At 41.7% G+C, this 10,638-nt stretch overlaps 1 protein-coding gene across 1 annotated transcript; it reads left to right on the top strand.

The window, feature by feature from the left end:
* The first annotated feature begins 478 nt into the window (after positions 1-478).
* ENSA (endosulfine alpha) lies at positions 479-7,745 on the top strand. The gene is made up of 2 exons (XM_072428743.1): positions 479-813; positions 4,884-7,745. The coding sequence occupies exons 1-2, from the start codon at positions 602-604 to the stop codon at positions 5,095-5,097; spliced, it is 426 nt and encodes a 141-aa protein (XP_072284844.1). The 5' UTR covers positions 479-601; the 3' UTR covers positions 5,098-7,745.
* Positions 7,746-10,638: the final 2,893 nt, after the last annotated feature.

The following is a 10,638-nucleotide window of genomic DNA, read 5'->3' as shown; positions in this document are numbered from 1 at the left end:
CATTTTGTTTTAAAGAATTCATACCTCAATTCGTACCTTAAAAAAAAAAATATTACACATTATTATTGTATATTATTACACATATAGGCCATGAAGTCTGTATGTGCCTATATATGGGTTAGGTGTACACTGTGGTGAATGTTTATTTCCTATATTACACAATTCTTTTCTATACTTTGAATTCTATCCCCAGTCACTGTGTGGTAATGAGCAGAGATATAAACACAACCAGTACAGCAGCATCCATCACCCTGCTAGAGATCACCACACATCCCTGCACTGTGATGCATCTCTCCCATGGCAACAGAACCCAGTCACGACCTGTTTTTGATTGGGCGCTCCTACACCATCACCCGCCTCCTCATCCCGTCTCGCCCTGTCATTGGTCAGCCCGCCTTCCGCTATCTCTAGCGATTGGGTTTGCATGATGTCACCGCTGGAAAGGATTGGCGGCCTCTCGCTACCCTGGTAGTGGTGGGGGGAGAAGGGTTGCTCGCTCTCAGCCGTGTGACGTCAGACACGGCGGCCGCCATTTTGAAGCGGAGAAAGTGAAGCGCGCCGTGCTGGGGAATCCGCAGTCGTCGGTCCCTGTAGCGGCAACATGTCGGAGAAATACGAAGGGGACGTGACCTTGGAAGAGAGCGGGGAGGAGAAGCAGGTAAAGGTGCTTACCAGCTGGTGGGGTGAAAGGAACAGCTGTGAGGTGCAGGGGGCCCAATGGGCCCTTGGGAGCTGGCTCCGCTGGGCTGGATGTCAGTGGGCGCCCGGTGCATTATGGGAAATGTGGGGGCGGAGCTGCCCCTTAATTTGGGGGCAGCATTTTTAATGCTGAGGCCTTCAGTGTCAGTTATTAGTCTGGGGTCACATTAAGGGATCCCAGAGAAATGTTATAACATGGGGGTGTATAGGTGTGTATGGGGGGTATATAGGTGTGTATGGGGGTATATAGGTGTGTATGGGGGGTATATAGGTGTGTATGGATTATGTATGGGGGTATATAGGTGTGTATGAGGGGTATATAGGTGTGTATGGGGTTATATAGGTGTGTATGGGGGGTATATAGGTGTGTATGGATTATGTATGGGGGTATAAAACAGTTTGATGATTATGAATGTCCTCCAGCCAGGAAATGAGGTGGGCTCTCTTTAATTAGCTTCAGCTTCTAATGCACATTTTGAGAAGCTTAAAGTGTGCAGGTAAATCAGAATGTCACTTCAGTCCAGGAGAGGAGCCTGTAGATCTGTCCAAGGCTGAAGGGAAATCTGGAGATCATCTTGATTGGCCAGTTGAAGGAGAACAGACAGCAGCAGGCAGACAACGCTTTTGCTAATCATAGGGAAGGGCCCTAGAGTTGTCAGTTTGCCACAGGAAATGAGGTTTTGAGCTTGGCACGGTCCATCATTCTCGTTAGGAAGTACAGCCAGGCCAGCCACAGTCTAAATACAGTGAACATGAGAGGCCTGGCTATGTTCTCTGTCGGATTCTGACTAATCTTTTAGGAAAGCAAGACACACAGGAATAAAACACCTCCATTTTCAAAATCGCCATCCTTTTAGGAGGATTCCTGGGTAATGTGAGCAGTTGAACCCTCAGGTTAAAACTCTTCCGTTTATTGTAAGCGCATCATCCCACAAGACTGTATTCTTAAGGCATCTTCTGGGAAAGGTGGGAACGTCCCCCTTGCTTAGGCATTATGTCAGAGACGAGGGGTAAGACAAGTGTAATGGTAACTTAAGGATCATTTGACTTCTACCAATAGGTGAGTCATGAAGGGGGACCCAGACTGGGTACATGGACCTTCATTCTTAGTACTTTGAATGTTTTTTTCAAGATTACCTGGTGAGGCTTTACTTCAATAAATGATTTATCCTCTTCTCTGCGATTAATCTCCTCTATAAAGGTGGAGAACCCCATTTATAGCATAACAAAAGACATTCTTAAAAAAAAAAAAGTAATTTTTCAGAGGTTCTGTGCAGCAAATGAGAAGGTAATTGGGGTCTGGAACTCTGCAGTGTTTTTATAGGTGGCCTTTTAGGGGTACTCCTCAGTCATTAGCATGGATTGCTAGGATTTCACACTTTTTTCATCCACAGACAATGCAGATCTCCTCTACTAATAGTAATGTTTTGTTGCCTGTCCATGAATTTGCTCTTTCTCTGCATTTTTTGTTTAATCTCCTGCAATGCTTTGTGGAAGTGCAGAGTAATAATCATGGGTTGTGGTACATGGGGCTATCATAGATTCTGGCAGGGTCAGATAAGTCAGAAGCTCCAGCATGGTGGTCAGATAGTAAATTGTGCTATCAGAGGATCCCGGGCTTCTGCAGAATGGCGGCTTGTTTTTGTTTGCAGTTATCTGACATGCTGGATGATGTTAGTCCATTCAATATACCGGCCCTTTTTTACAGAATGTTAAATCCCATTAATCTGGTCATGTTCAACGAGACAGGATGCTGCTAGGATTTAAAAAATACCTGACTTTGTTTCCTTGATTCAAGTGTTTGCAATATTTACTTCCATGTCATCAAATCCTAAAACCTGCTCTGAAAGAAATGTGTAGGCTGCCTGTTCTAATGCTATGTGCTTGGCTGCCATACTGCCAGTGACTTCATTTCATTGGAACAAGACCGCTGATGATTCTAACTTCAGTATTTGTGCTCTGAAATATGGAAGACAGAGGCTGCAGGGCAAATAGCATTTTCAGAAAGATGTCGGAAAACCTTTTTTTTTTATTCATTATTGCAAGTTTTTTTTACAGGGCAATGCCATGCTCTAGTCCTTACCCCCGTACAATAATAGGCAATGCCATGCCCCAGCCCCTACCCTCTTTCATTAACCGGCATTGCCATGTTCTATTCCCTACCTCCTTACATTAACAGACAATGCTATGCTCTAGTCCCTACCCCCTTACATTAACTGGCATTGACATGTTCTAGTCCCTACCCCTTACATTACCAGGCAATGCTATGCCCTAGTCTTTACCATCCTACATAAACAGGCAATGCCATGCTCTAGTCCCTACCCCCCTACATTAACGGGCATTCATTGAAAAAGCAGACATATATACACAACAAAGGATTTGCAGGAGCATTGTGGGTAGAAGCTGCCTGTCTTTCACCGACTGAAACCTAAGACAGATCCAATTGGGACAATCATTTCTCTCACCCATTTGGTGTGTGAATGTAAGCTTAAGCTGTTGAACTTGGCAAACAATGCACTGCTATGCATCAAGAGAGCAAAACTACAAAAAAATATATGAAATACAGACTAAAGGTTCTTCTGTAGTTTGTGTATCAAACTACAATATATTTTGTTGTGGTATTTTGGGTTTTTTTACATTCTGAATTTTTGTTTTTAGCCCTGGTTTACAGTATTGTCAGAGATGAGAAGATGTATCCCTTTGACAGTGTACAGTCCCCATGGATATAAATTGTTTTGCACACTTGCAATGTCATTATCTTTTGCTGGGCTCACTAGTTAAATTTTAATTGAAAGTAAAACATGGCCTTGATGATCAGCTTTGATAAACTGAGTAGTAAATATAGACGGTTGAATGTCACACAGTGCCCAAGTCTGAAGGCATGTCTTCATTATCCTGCAGAACAAACATTGTTTTATCCAGCATATTATTGCTCTGCTTTGTTACATGTCCTCATTGCTTCATTGTAATACATTGCACTGGACTGTCTGCACCAGCTGAAAATAGATATCAGGCTGTGGGAGGGTTGTCAATGATAAAGTGGGATGAATGTCAGCAGTTTGACAAGCCTAGGAGTAGAGCTAAGCCGAGTTGAGGGAGTTCATAGATTACCTACCCCTGTGATGGAGCAGTTCTATACCATAGCTTGTTTGTATACAAAGTTACATCAAATGTTAAAATACTTTACCACGGATCAATACAGCACAGAAACTTTAAATGTTACACATTCACACATATATCATATACATACACATGTATATGATATATATACACATAATCTCCCCTTCATCCAAAATATCTACCCTGTAAGTCAAACTAGTACATAACCCAAAGTCTACCTTACTCCTCAAACCTCTCCATTTTATTATACTTTTTCACCGACCATACCTAACCAATATCTGTGCAAACAGTAGAACCATATCTGATAGAATTTTACCAATGTTTGTTTTAGATATGTATGTGAGGTATGTATATTACTGAATTCATTGATACTCTCACCCTTTCACATTAGGGGGTGCATTTGCATTTATTTTGTTACTGGCAATCTATGAACAACAAACAGCGCTCCTAAAACCCTGAACTTTGGGAAGTTATTCCATGACAATTGCAAAGACAACTCAATATGCAGGAAGTGATGTGTTCTCCAAATCTGGAATAAGGTTTTCTATTTCACCCAGGTTCACCCATATTAGTTTTGGAAAGCTTTAATAAATGTATTTGAGTTTTCAGTCTTCCAACTGTTCAGCTGAACTACCGAAAACTCAAATGCTGCATGTCAGCTTCAAAAATAGCCAGTGTAACACCCCCCAGTATTTGCTGTGTATTCAATGTGTAATTATTTTCTTTACTATCAGATTAGATTGTGGACTTGTGCTGTGTGTTTGTCATCTGACTGCTTCTGTTGTTCTCTGCAAAATATGATAACCAAACCAGTCCCCAATATCTTGTAGAAAGCCTATTGCAGAGCTTGCTTTAGGGCAAAAAAAGCCTAAAATTGCCTAAACTGGTCAGGATTACTAAATGTTTTCTGTCCTGATTTATGTACATTATGTGGTGAGTGCTCTTGTCTTTATAGTGGTATTGAAATTAGACTATTCCAGGGGGAACAAAGGGATAATTCCAAGCTCAGCAGGTGTTGAAAGCAAACACAATTTTGTGATCTCTGAATAAATGATTGTGTTCTTTTATCACTTCAAGGCCACTCCTGACATTTGTTTCTTCTTGCAGCAAAAGTACTTTGATTCCGGAGACTACAACATGGCAAAGGCCAAGATGAAGAACAAGCAGCTGCCATGCGCTGGGCCAGATAAAAACCTAGTCACTGGTGATCATATCCCAACGCCGCAGGACCTTCCGCAGAGGAAGTCGTCACTTGTCACTAGCAAGCTAGCCGGGTAGCCCCCTCCTCCCAACCGGACATGTCCGCAGTTCACTGTACCATAGAGCTGGGATGGCTGAACTCTCACAATAACACGTCACCTTGTCAGCGCTGGAAGGGCCGGTGCCTCATTGTTCTTCAATGCTACACTGGCCTTTCCTTCCTGAGAATAAGCCCCTGACTGCTTTTCAAGCAAACCAGCAAGACTGCCGCCTGACTAGAGACTAGCCGTGGGTGATGGACAACGTGTGATGAGTTCTTGGTGCAGACATATTGGCTAAGACAATGAACTGACTGTTGTTATATAGTGTAAAATATATCTATGGGTTTTGCATTCCTTTGTGTGTGTGATACAGGCATGCCAGAGACTTGTCACAGTGGTGATATTGCCACCCTTTGGAAAGTTAACCATATAAGTGAACGGAGTCGATTGTCTTCTGTGCCGAGGCCTGCAGCTCCTCAACAAGGCCTCAGCTGGATTAGAAAGACCTTAAAAAATGTCAGACCTTTCAGTGGTGTAAGATAATAGAGAGTGTGAAAAATCTGTATCTGTGAGCTACTATGGAAGCCAACAGATGTTATGAAATCCTTTATGTAGGCTTTGTCTGTCTTTTGTGCAAATGGTATCTTTGCCCTGATTTATAGCGCCACATGGATCTACAAAGTAAAAACTGACACAGTTACAACTTTAAAATGTACTTTGTGTGGTGGTCCTGTGCTTTAATTAAACAGTTACCCTTATAAGTGATTTGTTCTTTTCAGAGATGGAGTAGGTAAAGGTGGAGTAGCAGAGCTTAGCAGAGGTAGCAGTATTGAGCATTTAATTAATATATATATATATATATATATATATATATAATATATTTTCAGAGTTTTGGCTTCATACCTCTCTGTTGCAGTGTGTTACCCAGAGACACAGCGTTTGCTGCTGCAGGCTGACCAACAGTAAGTCATTGCCTCACAATCAGCATCAATATTGCCAGTCTGCCTCTTACATTTGCATTATGAATGCTTACAAGGCAGACTGGTAACAAAATTGCAGTGGCTTTTAAAAATAAATGTGCATAAGAAAACTATACAATAAAACAGTGATACAAAACCTACTAGAAATTTAGATTTTGGGTTTGCAATGTTTTTATAGTATTGCTGTAGGGGAGGAGTAAAGTGAATTTCAAATATGTTTTGTTTCAGCTTATAAAATGCCTGTCCCAATGTACTAGAATAGTTTTCTTTCCCTTACATTATAGTGACCCTTTCTTCAAGCGTGGTGTGTAAACTCATTCAAGCATTTAACACATCCAGCTGGGCAAAATGATAAAACTCCACTAGGTGCTGCGTTTCCTCCACGGCTGGAAGGAACAGAGTTTGATCCAATGCTCCTTTTAAAATATCTAGAAATTCAAAATAGTACACAAGGAGCCTGCTATTGTGCATTAAAGCCTCTTCCATGCCCCTCCAGAGAATCCCTTTTAGTTTTCTATCAAAGGCTTGACTTTGCTTTTGGCTGAAGTTTTTATACCAAAATGACAAGCCTTGCCTCCGACTAGCCAATTCGAGTTCATTGCTGCTTTTTACAGTAACAACAACAATATGTAATGTGCGATTAAAGTGGAGTGCAGCTACTTTTATGAGAGGCTGTATACAGAAAACATTTCTAGGTAATCTTTGTTGTAGTTATTTAAGCCAAACACGTACTGGGCTTAGCTAACATTTCATTTAAGAGAGGCATGGACAAACCTCCATGTAAGTGTAATCTTCTTGTTAAATAATTTTCTTATTAGTAACAATTATTGTAAAACTGACACTTTCAGGGACAGCTTGTAGTGTGCCGCTGAGTTCTTAGGCGTTTGTCCTGTGAATTTCAAGGCACCCTGTGCTGTAGCACGATGGCTTCATTGCTGAACTATCCTACTTACCTCCATACTGCTAGTGTTTGGCTAGAAGTCTCTCAAAACTTGGCTGCAGCACTTGATTAGGACACAGCAGACCTCACCTGTCAATTGCATTTTCCAATCTTCTCCTAGTGTAAACCCCTTGAACTGAGGGGGGGGGCAGGAATGCGATGGCTCATGGAGAAACATGTTTAGCATGCCACCGGCACAGCCCCTTCCTTTCTGATGCACATTAGGGGTAGACAAATGGAGCCGGGGGGTCTTCTGTGTGGTACCTAAGGACTGTGGGCACTATAGGCCAGCAGCTGGCAGAGGTTTTGATTTGTACTCTCCTCTCCACTTGCATTTTTTTTTTTTTTTTGGACATAAAAGAAAATATATGTGAAAGCACTATAAATTTCCCTCAAAGTGCAAATAAATCACCATTTTATTGGGAAATAATCATAGATGTTTCCTGTGTATTCATACATTTAGTTTATTTATTATTTAAAATGTTTTATGATTGTTTCTGCTGTGTTTTGTGGATCTGCATTTGTGTGGATGGGAATAAAAGAGCAAATAAAAGCAGCTGATGAGATACCAATGCTAAGGATATTTAAGGATGGTATACGTATTTTTAGGGGCTGGTACACAAAATCAGATCTCCTGCTAATTTTACTATTGACTTGATAAATTTCCAATTGATAATCAAAACACTTCACGCATGTAATAAGTATTGATCATTTTATCTGATGAGAAATCAATTTGATGTAAAAATATAATTTGTGTGTCCTGGTCTTAAGTTCACTGCTTTCCCTTCATCTAAGGCTATGCACAGACATCAGATGATTCTCGTCTGATAATCGCCTCAGAGCTAACATCAGACATCTGGCGTGTGTACAGCGCTCGTCGTCCATCCTGGTGGATCCACGAATGATGAACGACGACAGATAGTAATGAAAGTAAAGGAGAGCGTTCAGCAGGGTGCTGCTCTATCGTTCTCCCCCTCCCCTCTCCATAGAGCAGAACTGTGCTATATGTACAGCGCTCGTTCGTGCATCGTGCAGTCTTTTGTCGTTCTAAAGAATTGTGAAAGATCCTTTCCAACGACAATTATTGCACAACTATTGCAGACTAAGACTTCATTACAGCCAGATTCCAATGAGCACTTTGAAGGAACAGCGGGATGGTTGTCCGATTAGAAGTCTGTGCTATGTAACCTTAATACTTAGATTTTGCCCTATTACAGATAAAGAGATTGTGGTGATCCAGTGTATAACAGCAATGTCTAGAAAACAAAACTGTTGCTTAGCAATCAGTCTGGGCTCCAAGTATATAGATGAAGACATTTTTCAGGCTTTATTGCTTTCAATGTGATGTTTTTAATGAGGCCTCTGTGAGCTTTACCATGACTGACAGTGAAAAAAAAGTTAGGGCAACCATTGCTGTAGAAAGAAAGGACCCCATGAAAAGGTAATGGGCATGTAGGGAATGGAATCTTGTTTGGCTAACGTATGTGCGTATTGTTCAGTGTGAGCCATGCTTTTTTGTACAATAAAGCTTCTTGAAAAACAAAAATATTGGCGTCACAGGAGTGCGACTGTGAGGAGGTATGAACATCTATGGAACATAATATTAATCTGCATGTCAACCTTGGGCCTATCCGCCTAAACCTGCTGCCCCTTTGCCTTGCAGATTTATGTAATTTGTAACAAAAACATTTTAAAAAGTTACATCTGTAGGAGATACATGCAAATGAGCATTTTAATCTTTAAGAGAACCAGTCTGAAGTTAGCATGTGTAAAAATCCCAATATCCACTATGTGTTGTTATTATTACACAGTATTTATCTAGCACCATCATATTACGCAGCGCTGTACAAAGTCCATAGTCCTGTCCCTCAAAGCAGCTCACAATCTAAAGCTACGTACACACTTCCAATTATTATCGTTGGAAGACGAACGATCCTGCACGATATCTACGAACGATCGTATAGCACCGATCCTGCACATAGAGATAACGACACGATCGTTTGTAGATATTGTACACACAATAGATACGATCGTTTGAGCGATAGAGGAACTATGTGCACGACAGGAAAGTGAACGAACGTTCGTTCATTACGCATGCTCATGGACGATCAACGAACGACCGTACACACGAACGATGTTCAACGATCGTCGTCCAATCCGATCCGCCGGTCCGGTCGTTCGTTTCCAACGATTTTCCTCGTTCGTCGGCGTCGTTGGTTACTTTTTTTACGAACGATTTTTGCCCAATCGATCGTTCGTCGTTCGTTTTGAACGATAAAAATTGGAAGTGTGTACGCACCTTAATGTCCCCACCAGAGTCATATGTCAATAATGTAGTCTAAGGTCAATTTAGGGGGAAGCCAATTAAACTAACTGCATGTTTTCGGGATGTGGGAGGAAACCCACGCAGACACGGGGAGAACCTGCAAACACCATGTAGATAGTGTCCTGGCTGGGATTCGAACCTGGGACCTAGCGCTGGAAAGGCTGGAGTGCTAACCCCTGAGCCACTGTGGTATTTTTCTTCTGATAGTGGGAGAATACATTGCGGTCTGTATCAGAAATTTTCATGGAGGCTGCCCTGTTTTCTGCTTGAGCTGAGCACTGTTAGGTTATCCATGCTGCAGGAGGAAAGTACAAATGTCAGTGAACATTACCCATATAGCTTGTTTATGATGGAAAGCAGATTCACTATCTACTTTTTGTTTACAGCTGCCATTCAGACACTGCAGAAAAAAAAATGGTCACCATGTGGAGCCCCATGAAGTTCTCTATACTAGCAGTAGTTGTCCTTGGTAAGAGAAGAGCTGAGTATGTGATTTCAACAGGTCACATGACTGGGTCATGTGTTTTTATCAGGACACTGATTCAGAGCCCCAAAGCCAATAAAGTTCAGTGCACATTTGTGGTACACATTGCTGTGCTCTTGTGTTTTTTTTTGTATTCTACAGCAGTGGTATGGGAAAGAACTGAGCTTATGCAAAAGACAAAAAGGTCTAAAAGCCTGACGCCTGCTTTGACAGGGAGGGAATACAAGTAACTCAATAATAACTAGAACTAGTATAAAAAATAAAAAGAATAGATATTGGTTACCTCAGCTGAAGACTGGTTCCCTATTTGTGAATCTGCCCATGGGGGGTCTAAATAAGAGGACCTTACTAACATTTCACCTACAAGCAGGGATATAACAGAGTTGTCCCAATGCTTGTGATGTGCTGTGTTTCCAGATGTGCTGTAGATGTGATATGCTGTAGGCAAAGAGCAGCCCGACGTTCCATATGGCTGCACGAGATAGGCAAGGCCATCATTCTCTAAGGTCAGCGCCCTTCAGAATCTGCTGACTCCAAGCAGGGCCAGGTAGACTATGGAAGTTCTGATGGCTAGTCTGTCTCTGAGCTCTGTGGTTTTTTTTTTTAATTTGCTAATTTGATGTAAATGAAATGTTTACATCATGTGACTGCAGTATATCTGGTGTCATATTCCAGGGCTTGTTTCCTGCGCCCACTCAGCATCTCCAGAAATGTTCTTTATACTTTGGCATTGCCAACGTCCTGCATTGTTTTATGGGAATCCAGGCCTTGCTGATTGATTTCGTATTGAAGCCTAATTGCTGTCGCTGAGAGAGCATCTTTCTTGGATTGCTTTTGAATTTCCCTGT

The sequence above is a fragment of the Pyxicephalus adspersus genome, chromosome 12 (genome assembly GCF_032062135.1).
Source record: "Pyxicephalus adspersus chromosome 12, UCB_Pads_2.0, whole genome shotgun sequence".
NCBI classification, from domain to species: Eukaryota; Metazoa; Chordata; class Amphibia; order Anura; family Pyxicephalidae; genus Pyxicephalus; species Pyxicephalus adspersus.
Note: the sequence above shows the minus strand (reverse complement) of the source record. Positions and strands in the feature narration are given on the sequence as shown.

Excerpts from the sequence above, each read along its gene's own strand:
- ENSA (XM_072428743.1), top strand. The coding sequence starts at position 602 with ATGTCGGAGAAATACGAAGGGGACGTGACCTTGGAAGAGAGCGGGGAG. Across the intron at positions 814-4,883 it reads AGCTGCCCCTTAATTTGGGG|TTATCACTTCAAGGCCACTC; the intron begins GCAGCATTTTTA and ends GATTGTGTTCTT.